At 36.8% G+C, this 25,006-nt stretch overlaps 1 protein-coding gene across 1 annotated transcript; it reads right to left on the bottom strand.

Annotated features, from left to right (window-relative positions):
- Positions 1-7,262: 7,262 nt before the first annotated feature.
- LOC113659248 lies at positions 7,263-24,197 on the bottom strand. Its single transcript, XM_047814552.1, has 10 exons — positions 23,839-24,197; positions 22,657-23,058; positions 21,148-21,290; positions 20,868-20,974; positions 20,567-20,701; positions 11,383-11,558; positions 10,278-10,595; positions 8,941-9,083; positions 8,677-8,783; positions 7,263-8,510 (listed from the first exon to the last, which is right to left on the bottom strand). The coding sequence occupies exons 1-10, from the start codon at positions 23,993-23,995 to the stop codon at positions 8,372-8,374; spliced, it is 1,827 nt and encodes a 608-aa protein (XP_047670508.1). The 5' UTR covers positions 23,996-24,197; the 3' UTR covers positions 7,263-8,371.
- Positions 24,198-25,006: the final 809 nt, after the last annotated feature.

Below are 25,006 nucleotides of genomic sequence, written 5' to 3'. Positions count from 1 at the left end.
CAAAGGGGAACCCATCCTCATATGGGTGACACTAGCGGGTGTGATTACTGTTGTGAGCCAGCGGCATGCGAGAGATGTTATCAGACACCGGCATGTACTGGATGGAGTTACAGGACTCTACATACCTGATACTGGTTTTTTTAATACTGGTTCTCAGCAAATAAATAATAATAAATATCAAGGTACACCACGACCAATTATTAACTTATCCGTCAATAGACAGACAGACATAGATAATACAAAGAGAAGGAGAAATAGGGAAAGAAAAGCTAAACGTAAGGGGAACAAACAAAGAAAGATTGATGTAAAAAGCCAAAAGGTTGAAGAATTGGTTGAAGAGTTGAAAGTTTGAATATGAGTGTTTAAAAGAAGACACCGAGGGATCTGACGCTGTACCTAGACAGCTGGAAGAGGATTCCAAAAGAAAAAAGAAGACTATAATGCATTGTGTTGTTATGTTTTATTTTCAGAATGTTCAAGAAAAATTCTGAAATGCTTTTCTTTTACTTATAATCTTGTATCCTCACGTAATAGAGTTGATTAGATTAATCTTGTGTATTTAACTGTAAACTTTCTAGTAGTAAACACTTATAAAGCCTACTGTGTATTACTGAGAGTATCTGCACACAAGTGTTTCAAGGCCTGCTGTTAAAAGTGAAGCCTTCTGTGTATTTGCGGGGGGTAATCTGCACGCGCAGTGTTTTATAGCTTGCTGTCAAATTCCACGGCAAGAGAAAGCTTCAGTTCTATATAATCACAGCCTAAGTTGCAGGAAGTATGACCATATATAGAAACCTGACAGCCAAATCTGGCCACAGTAAAAAAGTATAAAAGCCTGCCTTGAATCACATTGTGTGTGCATTCTATTGTAAGCAGCCTAGTGCATGGTATACTTTAGTTGCATCATAGAACAAACGCAAGTTTACACTTGGAGAGTGTTTCTTGGTTTGTTATAATCTTTGCATCTTAATACCTTTTACTTATTCTAGTACTGTTTGATTATTTGAAGGACGTTTTTATTTGTAATCTTTTTCTTTTTATTTTACATATATTACACACACCTATTTGTATTAGACTACTTTTAATAAAAACAAGGCCTCCCATTGTGAGGATCCTGAAAAGACAAAAAGGTATAAGTCTGCCTCCTTCATTTAAAGATTCAAACAATAGTTTAAGTAGAAGACCTTGGAGAGGAGCCTTTGTTAGAAGACCGAGGGGACTTCGAAGGACACCTGCGTTCAAGGTAAGACCAACTTTTAATAGTTGATCTTGTGTTTCCTACACCACCTCGTGCAAATTAAGATACACTCCTTAGTGGGGGCGCGTAAGGTTTCCTACGCAATCCGAAAACGTGTCGCTAAGGGGCAAGTGTGTCAGTATAATTACTTCATTACATATATACAGTCAGACAAATGTTGTATTGGTGTAAGGATCACAAGGAGTTCAGATCTCCTCTTAGTATCACAGCATCCAACTGGAGCTGGTAGATCTGTAAATGTCTCAGGATTCTCATAGAGTCAGCCTCATCTCAGTGGAGGTCCAAAATCTTCATGGCACGGAAGACGATCGGAGCTGGCCTCGGGATGGGTAGAAAGAGAAAAGCAGTGTAGAGGGATTAACATATCTGCTGTCTGATGTAATACTGCATAATTTTATGGGATGTATTATGTGTGTGTACGCCTGACTAGAGAGATGAGTTTTTAATCTGCTTTTAAACTGGGAAAATGTGTCTGAGCCCCGAACACCATCAGCAAGACTATTCCAAAGTTTGGGAGCTAAATAAGAAAACGCTCTACCACCTTCAGTAGACAGATATTCTTGGAACTACAAGAAGTCCTGAGTTTTGTGATCTCAGAGAGCGTGAAGGATTGTAACGTGTTAGAAGACTAGTCAGATACATGGGAGCTAAACCATTAAGAGCCTTGTACAGTACATAAGTAGCAGCAGTTTGTAATCAGTTCTAAACTTAACAGGTAGCCAGTGTAGAGATGATAAAATTGGGGTTATACGGTCATACTTTCTTGTTCTAGTGAGAACTCATCTGCGTTTTGGACTAACTGAAGCCTATTTATTAAAGATGCAGGACAACCACCTAGTTATGCATTACAATAGTCCAGTCTAGAGGTCACGAATGCATGAACTAGCTTCTCAGCATCAGATACAGACAGGATGTTTCTCAGCTTGGCAATGTTTCTAAGGTGAACGAAGGCTGTATTTGTGGTATGGTCGATATGATTTTCAAAAGACAAGTTGCTCTCTAATATGACACCCGGGTGTTTCACTGTCGAGCTACTAGTAACAGTACATAACAGCTGTGGAAACTAATCCCATGTCTTCTAATGATGTTCCCTTATGGAAGCATGTATATCGAGAAAAGCAGAGGTCCTAGAACTGATCCTTGAGAGACCCCATGACTAACTGGTAATAAACTGGAGGATTCACCATTTAATTCTACAAAATGGTATCGGCCAGATAGGTAGGATCTAAACGAACTTAAAGCCTGTCCATGAATACCTGTGTAATTTTGTAAGCGATCTAGAAGAATGTTGTGCTCTATAGTGTCGAATGCGGCACTAAGGTCAAGTAGAACTAATAATGACATACAGTCTTGGTCCGAAGCTAAGAACAAGTCGTTTGTGACTTTCAGAAGTGCAGTTTCTGTGCTATCATGGGGCCTGAAACCTGACTGAAACTCTTCAAAGATATTGTTCTCCTGTATGAAGGAGCTCAGTTGAACAGACACAACCTTTTCAAGTATTTTAGACATAAATGGAAGATGTGAAATAGGTCTGTAATTTGATAGTTCATTTGGATCTAAGTTAGGTTTTTTGATAAGTGGCCTAATAACTGCCAACTTGAAAGACTTAGGGACGTAACCTAAAGATAGCGAGGAGTTGATAATATTAAGAAGAGGCTCACCAGCTTTATGTAACACTTCTTTCAGTTATTTAGTTGGAATGGGGTCTAGTGAACAAGTTGTTGATTTAGCTGTAGTAATAAGTTTATCTAACTCTTCCTGTCCTGTACTTGCAAAGCACTGTAGTTGTGTGTCTAGAGCCTTAAGTGAGACTGGGTCACTACCTGCTCTCATATATTGAGCGTCACCTATTTTATTTCTGATACTTTCGTTGTGTTGTGTGTTAAGATTTTTGTTTTTTTTTTTTTAATCTAGCCACTGTGCTAAATAAAAACCTAGGGTTGTTCTGGTTATTTTCTATATTATTTTCTATTTTCTTAGGGTGCGAGTATGACTATTATACTACGGTGCAAGCGTTTTATCTCATGTCCATATATTTGCTCGTCTCACACTTTGGTATCATGTTTAGCTACACTGTCAATATTGTAATGCAGTTAAAACTAGATTTGTAAAGTTTGTAGCGACAAACTTTGATGTTGGCTTTGACGATGCAAGTATTCGCAAATGCCGGTGCTTTTAGGAAGTGACTGGACAGATGGGTATGTGTGACTTTTTGAGGTAGGTGGACAGAAAGCTTGTGAAAGCTACTGGACCGCTAGGGTGTCAATACTTTTGGAGTACCTGTGAGGCAGTTCCCCTCACTGTGCTGAGTGTTTTGATATATGTCATGTCAATGTTGTGGAAATTTTTTGATTTTGCTTATTTTGGGGGCTGCACGTGACGTCACGTGACGTGACCAGAATACACGTGAGGCAGTTCCCCTTATTGTGCTGAGTGTTTTGATATGTCACATGTCCAGGTTGTGCCACGTGTGACGTAGCCAGTATACCCGGTGGGATGCCAATACTTTTGGACAAAAGTGACTCCTAATAATAAGGGATTCTACTTATGATTATACTGCATAAAAGAGTACATGTAATTTTTACTGTTGATAGATAGATAGATAGATAGATAGATAGATAGATAGATAGATAGATAGATAGATAGATAGATAGATAGATAGATAGATAGATAGATAGATAGATAGATAGAGATGTAGCGGCTCAAAATTATTCTTTTCCTGCGCCTGACAGGTGGTAGTCAGGCGTTCATCACACTTTCATCAGGCGGTTGTCATGAGCCCCCCTCTCTACAGGCAATCAAGGACGTGTGAATATTCTAATGTAGCCACCCCCATTTTTACCATGTCACTCATATACAGTGTAGATGCCCACATATGCACCTTCTTCATTTCTGTACATTGTGTCATGTGCATAGTGTGTATGGTGACAATGTAAGGACACATCACATGTGCGCTGTGGCGACCCACATACATGTGTTCATATTGTCAATATTATATTGTGGTTGGCTGTTGTGTTCATTTTTGTTTTAAAAACGATGCTCAAATAAAAGTTACTTTCATTTGTCTTGATTTTAAGTCACCAGGTCAATTTGACTCGTTTCCCAGCACTGTGACTTTCTACATGTTTTGTAGAAAGATGTGGCTCAGTGAATAGTGAATAATTCCCATCACTACATTGTAGATGTTACGATCGTTACATCTACATGTTAATGGCCTGGCATTGATACAATAGACAAGCCAGGCATTTGTCTGTGACTTAAAACTATAGCTGAAAACACCTGAGATGAAATACAAGTCGAAATAATTAAAGAGTATAAAAATAAAGAGTAATTAAATAAGTATTGAAATTGCATACATCAAGTAAATGGTAGTTGACTTAATTCTAACAATAGAAATGTAAAAAACAACAACTCAATTCTAACAATAGAAATGTAAAAAAGATTAATTTGTCATTTGCAGTTCTTTATACCTATAAAAAATTCCAGTGTTTGTGACAGTAAACAAGGTCTTTGCTCTAAAATTCTATTGAAAACAACTTTTTATTTAACATAAAAATAATATCTGTCTCTCTCTCTCTCTCTCTGCTGCAATTTGTTTACATTTAATTTAGAGACGTTTCATTGGTTAATGCCAGCAGCTGTTACACTGATCACTGCGCCACCTGGTGGATCAATGCGTCATTGCAACAGACGCGCATAGGGGGCGTGAATAAGGCAGCTACTCATTAACTACGTCAGAGCGGGGAACATGACCATTGCAGCACTCCTGCTGGATGTCTGCCAGAATCATGCAGTGATCATGCAGTAGTCAGCAATTCTGAGCTGCTACATCTGTACAGTTCTCTGTCCTGAGGAGAATAAAATAAACAAGATAGCAAAAGCGAGGAAGCATCCTGAAAACCTCAAAATGTTTCTAATAGTCAAGTCAAGAAGCTTTTATTGTCATTTCAACCATATATAGCTGTTGCAGTACACAGTGAAATGAGACAACGTTTCTCCAGGATCAAGGTGCTACATAAAACAAAGACAGGGCTAGGACTTATTAAGTAGTCCTAGCCACATAAAGCGCAACTGTGCAACCTGGTGCAAACAGTGCAAGACAAGACAGACAGGACAGTGGAGGACAATACGAACAAGACAGTGCATGACAAGACAGACAAGACAGTGCAGACAAAAGGTTACAAGACAATACACAAAATACAAAAAAGACAATACACAAAAAAACAAAAAACAGGGACGACTGACCAGTGCGTGCAGTAATACTAGAATGAACACAGTTTCTTAGCAGGTCCCTGAGATATTGTGTAAGATTGTGCAAAAACAGCAACAACTGAAATATTGTACTGTATATGTAAAATGACTGAAATGTTAGACAGTGTGTGCAAAAAGCAAAAAAGTAAAAAAAAAAAAGTGTGCAAAACAGTATGTAAACAGTTTGTAAACAGTAAGCATGTAAACAGTTTGTAAACAGTAAGCATGTAAACAGTTTGTAAACAGTAAGCATGTAAAAAGTTTGATGAATGTAAGCAGCATGTAAGCAAGTTGATAGATGTATATTAGAAGTGTGTGTATGTGGTGTAGGTCTGTGCAGTCCATACAGATGATTTGCGTGTGTATGTTGTGCTCAGTACAGTTCAGTTCAGTTATTAATTCAAGAAAACTTTAAATTAGTCACATATGTCCTTACATAGTCATGAGTATTTGTTCTGTACTCATTCATGGCTCACTCATTTTGTGCAGTTTTCATTGTTTCAGAAATACTCATATTTCAATTGGTTTAGAATACCCTCACTGCTGTTTCTAATCATGGACTCAATGTTACGTGAAGTGGAGGCTGCAATGGGAATGAGCTAGCGTCAAGAACAGGCAGAGGGATCCCCTGCCTAATTGCCAATGTTTCTGGAAAACAAGCTAGATGATTTCAGGGCCAGGATAAATACACCCTTGTGTCCTGCCTCATCAGCTCAAACATTACCTTCTGCTAAAACAGGTTGTGCAGACCAAAACGATAGAACACACAAAAAATTAGCACTACTTGTAAAGTCCCGTGATATATAAATCTGTTTGATCATCTGCTTTTATTCTTTAGATGTCTGAATACATTTGGGCTGAGTGGGAAAAGGTGTACATTTGATTCCTTGAATGCTGTATAGAAAGTCCCAATGATCACACCAGGGGCGGTTCTAGACCTTTTTTAGGTTGGCTTCAGCCCCCCTGTCTGTGATCTCAGCCACCCTAAAACTATAAGTATAATTTTTACTTTAAAAAAAAAAACAAATGCAGGACAGGATGTCGATGGGAAAGAAAATTATTTATCAGTTTGACCCAAGAGCGAATTTTTTTACTTGTTTTTACGCGCATGCGTTGTAGTCTTTCAATAGTGCGTCATCAGCTGTCTGCTTTATTTGAACAGAGAAGCACAGGCATGTGCAGTCAGAGCTGGAGACATTTATCTATAACGTTAATGTCTATAAATGTTTATCTATAAACGTTAACGTTAAGGTATTTTATAAAAATTAACTGCAAAGAATTTTCACAAATCCTGGGAATTTGTACACTCATGAGGTTGTACAATACTGTATGCTATTTGTGTTCAAATTGTTTGCAAGGTTGTGTTTTGTGTCTGTTACTCCCACAAAAGCATGTTTTTCAAATGAAAACATATTTCTATAAGCCCACCATAGTGGCTTTCATTATTTAATTGGAGACATTTCTTTTAAAATGTATGCATTGTGAGGATGTATTTTATGCCATCCCATAAGTAAAAGTTTGTTGGAGGTACGTTTTACAACTACTGCATGTTTCTGCTATAGTAGTGAACTTAATGTACACAGATTTATGTGTGGCTATAGTATAGTATATATACAGTACTGTGGTGACATTAAAAAAAACATCAGTTATAACAATACCAGTGAAATTTCACTATTCTTATTACCAGAGTTGATTGCACAAACAATATATTAATGCAAACAATCCATTCAATATTAAATAAAAACAACATTTATTGATTTGGTCTTTGTCTTGTGAATATTTTTTTATTAATGACTGCATTCATTGGACACACTGTTCGTAGAGAATGCACACATACACATACTCTTCTTGTTTTAAAAAAGAAGCCCCCCTATAGCTGAAATCCTACAACCTCCCCTGGATCACTCCCTTAAATAATAAACTTGTAAGTAGAAGTTCCTTGTAGATCTGTACAGTTTTACATAATAAGGCCTGAGAATGCAACAACCGTGGCTACTTCGGTTACAGCTATAGTCATGTGAAAAAATTAGGACACCCCATTAACTTTTCAGTTCTTTATTAGGAAAGGTAAACATGCCAATTTCTGATCTAGTTTTAATTTGTACCTGTAAATGAAAGTGATGTCATTGAATGTAAACAATAAATAAATAAATTAATTAATTAATTAATTAATGAACAAAAATTAGTTGTTCAATTAAGGAAAAAGTTAGGACACCCTAACTAGTTAGTGTTGGTTGGATGTCCTGACCTGGCCATGTTGTTTTAAATGTTCTCCACTTGTAAATGATTTCCGGCCAGTGGAATGGCTGATTACAAATTCTTTTGAGATATTTTTATATCCCATACCAGACTCATAAGCATCAACAATATTCTTTCTGATGGCCTCAGAGAGCTCTTTAGATCTCACCATGCTGAAACCTCTCACTTCAACAATTAAGAGCAAACCAAACCACATATCTGAGGTTCAAATAAGACAAGCCATCTTCAAAATGCTCTGTAAAAATGTTCTAATAATTTACACCTGATGTGATTCACCTGTAGGAAATTTTACCACTTTTAACTACAAATAAATGTGGGGGTGTACTTACTTTTTCCTCACAAAAAAATATTTTTAATTACATTTTACAGATCGGTTAAAAAGACTTTTCTTTGCTTTTATTAGTTTAGTTATATTACTTGAATCTTCCACTATTGTTAAAATAAAGAACAAATGTGGATATGTTCAACTATGTTCATATGTTTCATGAGGTGTTCTAATTTTTTCACATGAATATATAATCTGTATTTTATAGACTTCGGACTATTTAAAAAATGAACTTTGTTTGATTTGTGATAATGTGTCATTTCACTATACCTATTTAATTAGAAAACTTTTTCACAGACAAATATTATATTAGCTGAACATGGCATATCATTCCAGATCTTATATTCTTGGCTGTCTGAAATCTCAGCACAGTCCTCATCACCTCCTGAATCATTCGGTTCCCCGCTACGCCAAAACCTGAAAGACAATTTAAGTACGGATCAGTGTTCAGTTATTTCAATTCCACACATTTAATTCAAACAAATTGAATTAAATATATACCAGATATATACCATGTACTTGTAGCACTCTGTAAAATGGGAAAATATTTAGAAATAAGCACAGATAAACAAAAGTCTCTTACGCAGTGGTCAGTCGTGTACCATCCACCCATTTCCACACCCCCTCTTCGTCTCTGTCACTCAGACCAATCCAAGCCCGTTTGCTGCCCAGCATTTTAGCAAGGAACTCCTGAAGAGAATTATATACAATACCAAAGCATTTCTCTCTTTCTATGAACTGCTGTAATTATAGCAGAATGTGAAATATAGGGGCTACTCTCTCTCTCTCTCTCTCTCTCTCTCTCTCTCTCTCTCTCTCTCTCTCTCTCTCTCTCTCTCACACTCACCTGTTCCTCTTTGCTGTTTATGATCACCAGGTCTGCTCCTCTCCGAATACAGTCCTGCCTGCTCCTACTCCAGTCCTTCGTCTCAGTTGAGATGTAGTAAATATGAAAGCCGAAATATCGCCATCCCTCACTGTAAAGTGAACCTAGCCAAACAGAATAAGACATTTAGGGCTGTATTCAGAGTTGGGTAAATTGTGCCAAGTAAATATGTAAGAAGTTACATGTTACACATTTGGGTTGTAACTCATTTACTGTATGTGATATAGCAAAGGAAGGGAATGATGTTTAACCCTGAAACACCAATTGTATCATATTAGCTACAAGAGTTTCGGAGACCTCTGCAATTTGGGACTTGTCTTGGGAAACATATTCTCCTCTCACATGTCTACTGAAAAATAGTCATTTATATGATTAAAATCTAGATGGATTTGGTGAACCATCATCTTCAATGAAGAAAAGTAACCTTGAATAATCATGATCAGAGATTATTAAACATTTGGTGAAATCAGTAGAACTCATGGCTAATAGTGAAAATAAGTTTCACATACACAATGCAAAGAGAACTCAAGAGATTGAGAAAATCATTTACCAATTAGACTAATTTGAAAAAGATGCTTCAGTTTGCTATGGAGAATAAAGATTGGATGCTGATGTAATGAAGGAAAAGGTCATGTGGTCTGATGAGCTCTGTTCCAGAGTGATGGGCGCATTAGGGTAAGCAAAGAGGTAGATGAAGCGACCCATCATGCCTAGTGCCTACCACACAAGCCTGTAGGGTAAGTGATATGACCTGGCCTTGCTGTCAGATTTTTCTATCAATAGCTTTTTGTTCTCTGATGGCATGGGCAAAATGACATTGACTGTATTCATGAAGCTCAAATTATGAAAGAGCAGTTCCAAGAGCATGAGACGTCCTGGAGAGAACTTTTGCAGCTGTCTGATTTTCCCATCATCAATACAAATTCTTTGTGAGAAATTAATGCAACACCGAATGGAAAGAAATGTTCTGACATTGCATAAGCTGATTGAAACAAAGATCTTTTAGCCAGACAATGTACATTTAACAGAATCAACACAGAACTTCAGCTAGATTGTTCGAAAACTCAAGGTGATGCCAGAAAATAAGTGTGAATGGGCAGAATAATGCCATCCTGTGCTACCAGTGTGGTTAACGACACAAATGGTGTAATCCACTACATGTGTAAAAATTTAGGGCTGGGAATTAACATCTGTAACAAATCTGTAAAATCCTTAATTGTAAATTATGCATGGTCTCTGACAGTTCTTATCCATGAATTATGTTAAAACCACTAACCATTTTTACTTCATGTACTCACTTAAAGTCTGAAATCCATTGATTTGCTTATGTAACTGGTCTCTCTCTTTAGCCAGGTTGCTGTAACTGGACTGTAACTGATCTCTCTCTTTAGTCAGGTAGCTGTAACTGGTCTGTAACTGATCTCTCTCTTTAGTCAGGTTGCTGTAACTGGTCTGTAACTGGTCTTTCTCTTTAGTCAAGTTGTTGTGACTGGTCTCCAGCTTGGCTTTTTCTGTATTAAGGATGCTTAATTTGATCCACAGCACTGTGATGGCAGTCAGCAGGAGAAAACACATCAGCAGCAAACACACTGTAGTCAGTCTGTAACATTTCTCCCCTGCGATGTTGAAGAGAAAAAGAATTGAAGTTATGTTCATCAGTTGTTAAAAATTCATACTGAGAAGAAGATTTTTTAATGTATAGTTGAATTCAGAAGTTTAAATACACCTTGAACAAATATAATTAAACTTACTTCATGACACACAATGTTTCAAGACACACTTGGATCCGTTAGAATGACTGTTTTAAAAGTTTTGGGTAGCAAACCTTTTGCAACAGGTTGCTGGAATATTTGCCTATTCCTGTAGACAGAACTGGTGTAACGAAAATATTCAGTTCTACCCACAAATTTTCTATAGGATTGAGATCAGCTTTGTGATGATACCAATACCTTAACTGTGTTGTAATTGAGCCCCTTTTCCAACAACTTTGCAAGTAAACATGGCTCATTATCCTTTTGGAAGACGCAGTTCAATATTGCAATATTGCAATTTGGTGGTTCTTAAAAACTCTAATATCTTCAGCATGGTTAACAACTGTTAACTGTTCCTTCTGAGAATCAAAGTTAAAAACAGAGTCTTAAATAGTCATAATGGTCTGATATCCTTTTCTCTGCTTTTGTTTCTTTTTTAGCCTGTTTCCTTGTCCATTGACTTCATCTTAGCTTAACTGTTTTTGACTGTTTTTTAAGTTAATTGTTTAAAACTATGCTCAGTTTGTTTGCCCAAGATGTTCTATGAAATTGGGAAGACACCAATCATTTACTAGGTGATTAGATTTTCCAAAAGTAAATCCATTGTCGATCAGCACATACACACATATTTCTGAGTGTGAGTGTATTTTACCTGGACTCTCAGACTGCTTGGAGCTTTTGGCCCTCTGGGTCTGCAAATTGTCCTCATTCAAATAAACATCTTCATATGATTGCTCGCTGTCACTGGAATCAGCTCTATTATTACCTGCTTCATCTACATTTGCATAAATCTCCTCACTCATCTCCATTCTTCTCTTTACAGTAATCCTGAACGTTTACTGCTATAGCTATCAGTATGTATTTATAAACTCACTTGTACCGGTAAATAATCTTCTAAAACTACATTTAGAGTGGCTGTCTGAAGACACACTGCCTAGGTGACTGTATGTTGCTGTTATGTTCAGGTTTCCTGTTGTATTTTGTTTGCTGTAACAGGTCACAAGTGTGATCAGTTTAAGTGTTAAACTGACACTCCCTGAATACACTTAGAGCACATAGTCATTAAAGTCACTTTATTCTCAATACTTGCTCTGTACTCATTTGTTTATCACTCATTTTGTGCAGGTCATAAATAACCGTTATGAGTTAAAATAAACAAGTAATTTTTATCTGAAACATAATACACTGAAACAACAAATATTTTTCAAAACAAGGAAAAGGGTTGTGCAGTGTGTAGATTTGCATCCTCACAGTTGCAGGGTCTAAATTATAACTTGTGAGTTTGTGTTATCATTTGTGTGAAGTTTCTGCATATGCTCATCATATGTCCATGTGGTTTTACACCAAGTTCTGTTTGAGTATTATAGAGGAAGTAACAGTGAAAATTCAATGCCATGTCATTCTATTTTGCCAGCACTTTAACACAGTTCATGTTCAATTCAATTCAATGCACTTTTTACAATGGACTTTGTCTCAAAGCATCTTTACAGAACATAAACATAGAACAGAAGGTAAACATAAGGAGAAATATAGAGAATTAATATAGTAAAAATTCAAGATATATATAGTTCACAGTGTGTATTTATGTATGTATGTATGTATGTATGTATGTATGTATGTATGTATGTATGTATGTATGTATGTATGTATTTATCCCTAATGAGCAAGTCTGAGGTGACTCAGGCAGCAGTGGCAAGGAAAAACTCCCTTAAATTGATAAGGAACAAACCTTGAGAGGAACCAGACTCAAAGGGGAACCCATCCTCATATGGGTGACACTAGCGGGTGTGATTACTGTTGTGAGCCAGCGGCATGCGAGAGATGTTATCAGACACCGGCATGTACTGGATGGAGTTACAGGACTCTACATACCTGATACTGGTTTTTTTAATACTGGTTCTCAGCAAATAAATAATAATAAATATCAAGGTACACCACGACCAATTATTAACTTATCCGTCAATAGACAGACAGACATAGATAATACAAAGAGAAGGAGAAATAGGGAAAGAAAAGCTAAACGTAAGGGGAACAAACAAAGAAAGATTGATGTAAAAAGCCAAAAGGTTGAAGAATTGGTTGAAGAGTTGAAAGTTTGAATATGAGTGTTTAAAAGAAGACACCGAGGGATCTGACGCTGTACCTAGACAGCTGGAAGAGGATTCCAAAAGAAAAAAGAAGACTATAATGCATTGTGTTGTTATGTTTTATTTTCAGAATGTTCAAGAAAAATTCTGAAATGCTTTTCTTTTACTTATAATCTTGTATCCTCACGTAATAGAGTTGATTAGATTAATCTTGTGTATTTAACTGTAAACTTTCTAGTAGTAAACACTTATAAAGCCTACTGTGTATTACTGAGAGTATCTGCACACAAGTGTTTCAAGGCCTGCTGTTAAAAGTGAAGCCTTCTGTGTATTTGCGGGGGGTAATCTGCACACGCAGTGTTTTATAGCTTGCTGTCAAATTCCACGGCAAGAGAAAGCTTCAGTTCTATATAATCACAGCCTAAGTTGCAGGAAGTATGACCATATATAGAAACCTGACAGCCAAATCTGGCCACAGTAAAAAAGTATAAAAGCCTGCCTTGAATCACATTGTGTGTGCATTCTATTGTAAGCAGCCTAGTGCATGGTATACTTTAGTTGCATCATAGAACAAACGCAAGTTTACACTTGGAGAGTGTTTCTTGGTTTGTTATAATCTTTGCATCTTAATACCTTTTACTTATTCTAGTACTGTTTGATTATTTGAAGGACGTTTTTATTTGTAATCTTTTTCTTTTTATTTTACATATATTACACACACCTATTTGTATTAGACTACTTTTAATAAAAACAAGGCCTCCCATTGTGAGGATCCTGAAAAGACAAAAAGGTATAAGTCTGCCTCCTTCATTTAAAGATTCAAACAATAGTTTAAGTAGAAGACCTTGGAGAGGAGCCTTTGTTAGAAGACCGAGGGGACTTCGAAGGACACCTGCGTTCAAGGTAAGACCAACTTTTAATAGTTGATCTTGTGTTTCCTACACCACCTCGTGCAAATTAAGATACACTCCTTAGTGGGGGCGCGTAAGGTTTCCTACGCAATCCGAAAACGTGTCGCTAAGGGGCAAGTATGTCAGTATAATTACTTCATTACATATATACAGTCAGACAAATGTTGTATTGGTGTAAGGATCACAAGGAGTTCAGATCTCTTCTTAGTATCACAGCATCCAACTGGAGCTGGTAGATCTGTAAATGTCTCAGGATTCTCATAAAGTCAGCTTCATCTCAGTGGAGGTCCAAAATCTTCATGGCACGGAAGACGATCGGAGCTGGCCTCGGGATGGGTAGAAAGAGAAAAGCAGTGTAGAGGGATTAACATATCTGCTGTCTGATGTAATACTGCATAATTTTATGGGATGTATTATGTGTGTGTACACCTGACTAGAGAGATGAGTTTTTAATCTGCTTTTAAACTGGGAAAATGTGTCTGAGCCCCGAACACCATCAGCAAGACTATTCCAAAGTTTGGGAGCTAAATAAGAAAACGCTCTACCACCTTCAGTAGACAGATATTCTTGGAACTACAAGAAGTCCTGAGTTTTGTGATCTCAGAGAGCGTGAAGGATTGTAACGTGTTAGAAGACTAGTCAGATACATGGGAGCTAAACCATTAAGAGCCTTGTACAGTACATAAGTAGCAGCAGTTTGTAATCAGTTCTAAACTTAACAGGTAGCCAGTGTAGAGATGATAAAATTGGGGTTATATGGTCATACTTTCTTGTTCTAGTGAGAACTCATCTGCGTTTTGGACTAACTGAAGCCTATTTATTAAAGATGCAGGACAACCACCTAGTTATGCATTACAATAGTCCAGTCTAGAGGTCACGAATGCATGAACTAGCTTCTCAGCATCAGATACAGACAGGATGTTTATCAGCTTGGCAATGTTTCTAAGGTGAACGAAGGCTGTATTTGTGGTATGGTCGATATGATTTTCAAAAGACAAGTTGCTCTCTAATATGACACCCGGGTGTTTCACTGTCGAGCTACTAGTAACAGTACATAACAGCTGTGGAAACTAATCCCATGTCTTCTAATGATGTTCCCTTATGGAAGCATGTATATCGAGAAAAGCAGAGGTCCTAGAACTGATCCTTGAGAGACCCCATGACTAACTGGTAATAAACTGGAGGATTCACCATTTAATTCTACAAAATGGTATCGGCCAGATAGGTAGGATCTAAACCAACTTAAAGCCTGTCCATGAATACCTGTGTAATTTTGTAAGCGATCTAGAAGAATGTTGTGCTCTATAGTGTCGAATGCAGCACTAAGGTCAAGTAGAACTAATAGTGACATACAGTCTTGGTCCGAAGCTAAGAACAAGTCGTTTGTGACTTTCAGAAGTGCAGTTTCTGTGCTATCATGGGGCCTGAAACCTGACTGAAACTCTTCAAAGATATTGTTCTCCTGTATGAAGGAGCTCAGTTGAACAGACACAACCTTTTCAAGTATTTTAGACATAAATGGAAGATGTGAAATAGATCTGTAATTTGATAGTTCATTTGGATCTAAGTTAGGTTTTTTGATGAGTGGCCTAATAACTGCCAACTTGAAAGACTTAGGGACGAAACCTAAAGATAGCGAGGAGTTGATGATATTAAGAAGAGGCTCACCAGCTTTATGTAACACTTCTTTCAGTTATTTAGTTGGAATGGGGTCTAGTGAACAAGTTGTTGATTTAGCTGTAGTAATAAGTTTATCTAACTCTTCCTGTCCTGTACTTGCAAAGCACTGTAGTTGTGTGTCTAGAGCCTTAAGTGAGACTGGGTCACTACCTGCTCTCATATATTGAGCGTCACCTATTTTATTTCTGATACTTTCGTTGTGTTGTGTGTTAAGATTTTTGTTTTGTTTTTTGTTAATCTAGCCACTGTGCTAAATAAAAACCTAGGGTTGTTCTGGTTATTTTCTATATTATTTTCTATTTTCTTAGGGTGCGAGTATGACTATTATACTACGGTGCAAGCGTTTTATCTCATGTCCATGTATTTGCTCGTCTCACACTTTGGTATCATGTTTAGCTACACTGTCAATATTGTAATGCAGTTAAAACTAGATTTGTAAAGTTTGGAGCGACAAACTTTGATGTTGGCTTTGACGATGCAAGTATTCGCAAATGCCGGTGCTTTTAGGAAGTGACTGGACAGATGGGTATGTGTGACTTTTTGAGGTAGGTGGACAGAAAGCTTGTGAAAGCTACTGGACCGCTAGGGTGTCAATACTTTTGGAGTACCTGTGAGGCAGTTCCCCTCACTGTGCTGAGTGTTTTGATATATGTCATGTCAATGTTGTGGAAATTTTTTGATTTTGCTTATTTTGGGGGCTGCACGTGACGTCACGTGACGTGACCAGAATACACGTGAGGCAGTTCCCCTTATTGTGCTGAGTGTTTTGATATGTCACATGTCCAGGTTGTGCCACGTGTGACGTAGCCAGTATACCCGGTGGGATGCCAATACTTTTGGACAAAAGTGACTCCTAATAATAAGGGATTCTACTTATGATTATACTGCATAAAAGAGTACATGTAATTTTTATTGTTGATAGATAGATAGATAGATAGATAGATAGATAGATAGATAGATAGATAGATAGATAGATAGATAGATAGATAGATAGATAGATAGATAGATAGAGATGTAGCGGCTCAAAATTATTCTTTTCCTGCGCCTGACAGGTGGTAGTCAGGCGTTCATCACACTTTCATCAGGCGGTTGTCATGAGCCCCCCTCTCTACAGGCAATCAAGGACGTGTGAATATTCTAATGTAGCCACCCCCATTTTTACCATGTCACTCATATACAGTGTAGATGCCCACATATGCACCTTCTTCATTTCTGTACATTGTGTCATGTGCATAGTGTGTATGGTGACAATGTAAGGACACATCACATGTGCGCTGTGGCGACCCACATACATGTGTTCATATTGTCAATATTATATTGTGGTTGGCTGTTGTGTTCATTTTTGTTTTAAAAACGATGCTCAAATAAAAGTTACTTTCATTTGTCTTGATTTTAAGTCACCAGGTCAATTTGACTCGTTTCCCAGCACTGTGACTTTCTACATGTTTTGTAGAAAGATGTGGCTCAGTGAATAGTGAATAATTCCCATCACTACATTGTAGATGTTACGATCGTTACATCTACATGTTAATGGCCTGGCATTGATACAATAGACAAGCCAGGCATTTGTCTGTGACTTAAAACTATAGCTGAAAACACCTGAGATGAAATACAAGTCGAAATAATTAAAGAGTATAAAAATAAAGAGTAATTAAATAAGTATTGAAATTGCATACACCAAGTAAATGGTAGTTGACTTAATTCTAACAATAGAAATGTAAAAAAAAAAAATCAATTCTAACAATAGAAATGTAAAAAAGAGATTAATTTGTCATTTGCAGTTCTTTATACCAATAAAAAATTCCAGTGTTTGTGACAGTAAACAAGGTCTTTGCTCTAAAATTCTATTGAAAACAACTTTTTATTTAACATAAAAATAATATCTGTCTCTCTCTCTCTCTGCTGCAATTTGTTTACATTTAATTTAGAGACGTTTCATTGGTTAATGCCAGCAGCTGTTACACTGATCACTGCGCCACCTGGTGGATCAATGCGTCATTGCAACAGACGCGCATAGGGGGCGTGAATAAGGCAGCTACTCATTAACTACGTCAGAGCGGGGAACATGACCATTGCAGCACTCCTGCTGGATGTCTGCCAGAATCATGCAGTGATCATGCAGTAGTCAGCAATTCTGAGCTGCTACATCTGTATAGTTCTCTGTCCTGAGGAGAATAAAATAAACAAGATAGCAAAAGCGAGGAAGCATCCTGAAAACCTCAAAATGTTTCTAATAGTCAAGTCAAGAAGCTTTTATTGTCATTTCAACCATATATAGCTGTTGCAGTACACAGTGAAATGAGACAACGTTTCTCCAGGATCAAGGTGCTACATAAAACAAAGACAGGGCTAGGACTTATTAAGTAGTCCTAGCCACATAAAGCGCAACTGTGCAACCTGGTGCAAACAGTGCAAGACAAGACAGACAGGACAGTGGAGGACAATACGAACAAGACAGTGCATGACAAGACAGACAAGACAGTGCAGACAAAAGGTTACAAGACAATACACAAAATACAAAAAAGACAATACACAAAAAAACAAAAAACAGGGACGACTGACCAGTGCGTGCAGTAATACTAGAATGAACACAGTTTCTTAGCAGGTCCCTGAGATATTGTGTAAGATTGTGCAAAAACAGCAACAACTGAAATATTGTACTGTATATGTAAAATGACTGAAATGTTAGACAGTGTGTGCAAAAAGCAAAAAAGTAAAAAAAAAAAAGTGTGCAAAACAGTATGTAAACAGTTTGTAAACAGTAAGCATGTAAACAGTTTGTAAACAGTAAGCATGTAAACAGTTTGTAAACAGTAAGCATGTAAAAAGTTTGATGAATGTAAGCAGCATGTAAGCAAGTTGATAGATGTATATTAGAAGTGTGTGTATGTGGTGTAGGTCTGTGCAGTCCATACAGATGATTTGCGTGTGTATGTTGTGCTCAGTACAGTTCAGTTCAGTTATTAATTCAAGAAAACTTTAAATTAGTCACATATGTCCTTACATAGTCATGAGTATTTGTTCTGTACTCATTCATGGCTCACTCATTTTGTGCAGTTTTCATTGTTTCAGAAATACTCATATTTCAATTGGTTTAGAATACCCTCACTGCTGTTTCTAATCATGGACTCAATGTTACGTGAAGTGGAGGCTGCAAGGGGAATGAGCTAGCGTCAAGAACAGGCAGAGGGATCCCCTGCCTAATTGCCAATGTTTCTGGAAAACAAGCTAGATGATTTCAGGGCCAGGATAAATACACCCTTGTGTCCTGCCTCATCAGCTCAAACATTACCTTCTGCTAAAACAGGTTGTGCAGACCAAAACGATTAGCACTACTTGTAAAGTCCCGTGATATATAAATCTGTTTGATCATCTGCTTTTATTCTTTAGATGTCTGAATACATTTGGGCTGAGTGGGAAAAGGTGTACATTTGATTCCTTGAATGCTGTATAGAAAGTCCCAATGATCACACCAGGGGCGGTTCTAGACCTTTTTTAGGTTGGCTCCAGCCCCCCTGTCTGTGATCTCAGCCACCCTAAAACTATAAGTATAATTTTTACTTTAAAAAAACAAACAAATGCAGGACAGGATGTCGATGGGAAAGAAAATTATTTATCAGTTTGACCCAAGAGCGAATTTTTTTACTTGTTTTTACGCGCATGCGTTGTAGTCTTTCAATAGTGCGTCATCAGCTGTCTGCTTTATTTGAACAGAGAAGCACAGGCATGTGCAGTCAGAGCTGGAGACATTTATCTATAACGTTAATGTCTATAAATGTTTATCTATAAACGTTAACGTTAAGGTATTTTATAAAAATTAACTGCAAAGAATTTTCACAAATCCTGGGATTTTGTACACTCATGAGGTTGTACAATACTGTATGCTATTTGTGTTCAAATTGTTTGCAAGGTTGTGTTTTGTGTCTGTTACTCCCACAAAAGCATGTTTTTCAAATGAAAACATATTTCTATAAGCCCACCATAGTGGCTTTCATTATTTAATTGGAGACATTTCTTTTAAAATGTATGCATTGTGAGGATGTATTTTATGCCATCCCATAAGTAAAAGTTTGTTGGAGGTACGTTTTACAACTACTGCATGTTTCTGCTATAGTAGTGAACTTAATGTACACAGATTTATGTGTGGCTATAGTATAGTATATATACAGTACTGTGGTGACATTAAAAAAAACATCAGTCATAACAATACCAGTGAAATTTCACTATTCTTATTACCAGAGTTGACAAACAATATATTAATGCAAACAAACAATATATTAATGCAAACAATCCATTCAATATTAAATAAAAACAACATTTATTGATTTGGTCTTTGTCTTGTGAATATTTTTTTATTAATGACTGCATTCATTGGACACACTGTTCGTAGAGAATGCACACATACACATACTCTTCTTGTTTTAAAAAAGAAGCCCCCCTATAGCTGAAATCCTACAACCTCCCCTGGATCACTCCCTTAAATAATAAACTTGTAAGTAGAAGTTCCTTGTAGATCTGTACAGTTTTACATAATAAGGCCTGAGAATGCAACAACCGTGGCTACTTCGGTTACAGCTATAGTCATGTGAAAAAATTAGGACACCCCATTAACTTTTCAGTTCTTTATTAGGAAAGGTAAACATGCCCATTTCTGATCTAGTTTTAATTTGTACCTGTAAATGAAAGTGATGTCATTGAATGTAAACAATAAATAAATAAATAAATAAATAAATAAATAAATGAACAAAAATTAGTTGTTCAATTAAGGAAAAAATCTTCAAAATGCTCTGTACAAATGTTCTAATAATTTACACCTGATGTGATTCACCTGTAGGAAATTTTACCACTTTTAACTACAAATAAATGTGGGGGTGTACTTACTTTTTCCTCACAAAAAAATTTTTTAATTACATTTTACAGATCGGTTAAAAAGACTTTTCTTTGCTTTTATTAGTTTAGTTATATTACTTGAATCTTCCACTATCGTTAAAATAAAGAACAAATGCGGATATGTTTAACTATGTTCATATGTTTCATGAGGTGTTCTAATTTTTTCACATGAATATATAATCTGTATTTTATAGACTTCGGACTATTTAAAAAATTAACTTTGTTTGATTTGTGATAATGTGTCATTTCACTATACCTATTTAATTAGAAAACTTTTTCACAGACAAATATTAAATTAGCTGAACATGGCATATCATTCAAGATCTTATATTCTTGGCTGTCTGAAATCTCAGCACAGTCCTCATCACCTCCTGAATCATTCGGTTCCCCGCTACGCCAAAACCTGAAAGACAATTTAAGTACGGATCAGTGTTCAGTTACTTAAATTCCACACATTTAATTCAAACAAATTGAATTAAATATATACCAGATATATACCATGTACTTGTAGCACTCTGTAAAATGGGAAAATATTTAGAAATAATTACAGATAAACAAAAGTCTCTTACGCAGTGGTCAATGGTGTACCATCCACCCATTTCCACACCCCCTCTTCGTCTCTGTCACTCAGACCAATCCAAGCCCGTTTGCTGTCCAGCATTTTAGCAAGGAACTCCTGAAGAGAATTATATACAATACCAAAGCATTTCTCTCTTTCTATGAACTGCTGTAATTATAGCAGAATGTGAAAAATAGCGGCTAATTTCTCTCTCTCTCTCTCTCTCTCTCTCTCTCTCTCTCTCTCTCTCTCTCTCTCTCTCTCTCTCTCTCTCTCTCTCTCTCTCTCACTTGTTCCTCTTTGCTGTTTATGATCACCAGGTCTGCTCCTCTCCGACTACAGTCCTGCCTGCTCTCACTCCAGTCCTTCGTCTCAGTTGAGATGTAGTAAATATGAAAGCCGAAACATCGCCATCCCTCACTGTAAAGTGAACCTAGCCAAACAGAATAAGACATTTAGGGCTGTATTCAGAGTTGGGTAAATTGTGCCAAGTAAATATGTAAGAAGTTACATGTTACACATTTGGGTTTGTAACTCATTTATGTGATATAGAAAAGGAAGGGAATGATGTTTAACCCTGAAACACCAGTTGTATCATATTAGCTACAAGAGTTTCTGAGACCTCTGCACTTTGGGACTTGTCTTCCCATGGGAAACATATCCTCTTCTCACATGTCTACTGTTGGAAAAATAAAGTCATTTATATGATTAAAATCTAGATGGATTTGGTGAACCATCATCTTCAAAGAAGAAAAGTAACCTTGAATAATCATGATCAGAGATTATTAAACATTTGGTGAAATCAGTAGAACTCATGGCTAATAGTGAAAATAAGTTTCACATACACAATGCAAAGAGAACTCAAGAGATTGAGAAAATCATTTACCAATTAGACTAATTTGAAAAAGATGCTTCAGTTTGCTATGGAGAATATAGATTGGATGCTGATGTAATGAAGAAAAAGGTCATGTGGTCTGATGAGCTCTGTTCCAGAATGATGGGTGCATCAGGGTAAGCAAAGAGGTAGATGAAGCGACCCATCATCCCTAGTGCCTACCACACAAGCCTGTAGGGTAAATGATATGATCTGTCCTTGCTGCAGTTGGTCAGGTCTAGGTTCAGCAACGTTATGTGCCCAAAAAATGAGATCAGATGACTGAATATACTGAATGGCCAGATTTTTCTATCAATAGCTTTTTTGTTCTCTGATGGCATGGGCATGCTCCAAAATGACATTGACTGTATTCATGAAGCTCAAATTATGAAAGAGCAGTTCCAGGAGCATGAGACATCATTTTCTCATATGAACTGCCCACCGCAGTGTCCAGACCTTAACCCCAATGAGAACCTTTGGGATGTCCTGGAGAGAACTTTTGCAGCTGTCTGACTTTCCCATCATCAATACAAAATCTTTGTGAGAAATCAATGCGACACTGAATGGAAAGAAATGTTCTGACATTGCATAAGCTTATTGAAACAAAGATCTTTTAGCCAGACAATGTACATTTAACAGAATCCAACAGAGAACCTCAGCTAGAGTGTTGGAAAACTCAAGGTGATGCCAGAAAATAAGTATGAATGATCAGAATAATGATATCCGCTATCCTGTGCTACCAGTGTGGTTAATGACACAAATGGTGTAATCCACTACATGTGTAAAAATTTAGGGCTGGGAATTAAGATGTTGATAGAAACAACAAATCTGTAAAATCATTAATTGTAAATTATGCATGGTCTCTGACAGTTCTTATCCATGGATTATGTTACAACCACTAACCATTTTTACTTCATGTACTCACTTGAAGTCTGAAATCCAATGATTTGCTTATGTAACTGGTCTCTCTCTTTAGTCAGGTTGCTGTAACTGGTCTGTAACTGGTCTCTCTCTTTAGTCAGGTTGCTGTAACTGGTCTGTAACTGATCTCTCTCTTTAGTCAGGTTGCTGTAACTGGTCTGTAACTGGTCTCTCTCTTTAGTCAGGTTGCTGTAACTGGTCTGTAACTGATCTCTCTCTTTAGTCAGGTTGCTGTAACTGGTCTGTAACTGGTCTTTCTCTTTAATCACGTTGTTGTGACTGGTCTCCAGCTTGGCTTTTTCTGTATTAAGGATGCTTAATTTGATCCACAGCACTGTGATGGCAGTCAGCAGTAGAAAACACAGCAGCAGCAAACACACTGTAGTCAGTCTGGAACATTTCTCCCCTGTAATGTTGAAAAGAAAGAGAATTTAAGTTATGTACATCAGTTGTTAAAAATTCATACTGAGAAGAAGATTTTTTAATGTATAGTTGAATTCAAAAGTTTACATATATAATTAAACTTATTTTATGACACACAATGTTTCAACACACTTGGATCCATTGGAATGACTGTTTTAAAAGTTTTGGGTAGTAAACCTTTTGCAACAGGTTGCTGGAATATTGGCCTATTCCTGTAGACAGAACTGGTGTAACGAAAATGTTCAGTTCTACCCACAAATTTTCCATAGGATTGAGGTCAGGGCTTTGCGATGATACCAATACCTTAACTGTGTTGTAATTGAACCCTTTTCCAACAACTTTGCAAGTAAACATGGCTCATTATCCTTTTGGAAGACGCAGTTCAATATTGCAATATTGCAATTTGGTGGTTCTTAAAAACTCTAATATCTTTAGCATGGTTAACAACTGTTAACTGTTCCTTCTGAGAATCAAAGTTAAAAACAGAGTCTTAAATAGTCATAATGGTCTGATATCCTTTTCTCTGCTTTTGTTTCTTTTTTAGCCTGTTTCCTTGTCCATTGACTTGTTTTTTCATCTTAGCTTAACTGTTTTTGACTGTTTTTTAAGTTAATTGTTTAAAACTATGCTCAGATTGTTTGCCGAAGATGTTCAATAAAATTGGGTAGAAACCAATCATTTACTACGTGATTAGATTTTCCAAAAGTAAATCCATTGTCGATCAGCACATACACACATATTTCTGAGTGTGAGTGTATTTTACCTGGACTCTCAGACTGCTTGAAGCTTTTGGCCCTCTGGGTCTGCAAATTGTCCTCATTCACATAAACATCTTCATATGATTGCTCGCTGTCACTGGAATTAGCTCTATTATCACCTGCTTCATCCACATTTGCATACATCTCCTCACTCATCTCCATTCTTCTCTTTACAGTAATCCTGGTCGTTTACTGCTGTAGTTATCAGTATGTATTTATAAACTCACTTGTACCGGTAAATAATCTTCTAAAACTACATTTAGAGTGGCTGTCTGAAGACACACTGTCAAAGTGACTGTATGTTCAAAAGCAGATTAAAATCTCTCAGGGTAAGAGGCAAGTATACTACAAGACTCTTCTCTGTTCTGGCACCAAGGTGGTGGAATGAACTTCCCCTAGAGGTCTGGACAGCTGAGTCATTGGCTATTTTCAAGCGGCGGTTGAAGACCTACTTATTCAGGAAACACTTCAACTAGCACTTCTTTCCTTATCTTTTGCATGTAAAAAAAAAAAAAAAAACTTTGACACTTTTTCATTGTAACTTTGAACAAATGTTTTAAACTCATGGTATCTGAAGCATGTAACCTAGTGAACCAGCATTAATGTATTCAATGTTAGAGATTTAAGCACTTATGTACGTCGCTCTGGATAAGGGCGTCTGCCAAATGCTGTAAAAGTAAATGTAAATGTATGTTGCTGTTATGTTCAGGTTTCCTGTTGTATTTTGTGTACTGTAACAGGGCACAAGTGTTATCAGTTTAAGTGTTAAACTTACAGTCCCTGAATACACTTAGAACACATGGTCATTAAAGTCACTTTATTCTCAATACTTGCTCTGTACTCATTTGTTTATCATTCATTTTGTGCAGGTCAGAAATAACCGTGAGTTAAAATAAACAAGTGTTTTTTATCAAAAACATAATATATTGAAACAACAAATATTTTATAAAACAAGGAAAAGGGTTGTTTATGATTATGATTTGTGAGTTTGTGTTATCATCTGTGTGAAGTTTCTGCATATGCTCATCATGGGTCCATGTGGGTTTACACCAAGTTGTGTGTGAGAATTATAGAGGAAGTAACAGTGAAAATTTAATGCCATGTCATCCTATTTTGCCAGCACTTTCACACAGTTCATATTCAATTCAATTCAAGTTTATTTGTATAGCACTT

Source organism: Tachysurus fulvidraco, chromosome 6 (assembly GCF_022655615.1).
Source record: "Tachysurus fulvidraco isolate hzauxx_2018 chromosome 6, HZAU_PFXX_2.0, whole genome shotgun sequence".
NCBI classification, from domain to species: Eukaryota; Metazoa; Chordata; class Actinopteri; order Siluriformes; family Bagridae; genus Tachysurus; species Tachysurus fulvidraco.
This window is presented reverse-complemented; position numbering and strand designations above follow the sequence as displayed.

Coding starts and splice junctions, on each gene's coding strand:
- LOC113659248 (XM_047814552.1), bottom strand. CDS start 23,995: ATGGAGATGAGTGAGGAGATGTATGCAAATGTGGATGAAGCAGGTGAT. Junction 21,291..22,656: donor CATTGGATTTCAGACTTCAA/GTGAGTACATGA, acceptor CTGTTTGGCTAG/GTTCACTTTACAGTGAGGGA. Junction 20,975..21,147: donor TAAACAGCAAAGAGGAACAA/GTGAGAGAGAGA, acceptor AATTCTCTTCAG/GAGTTCCTTGCTAAAATGCT.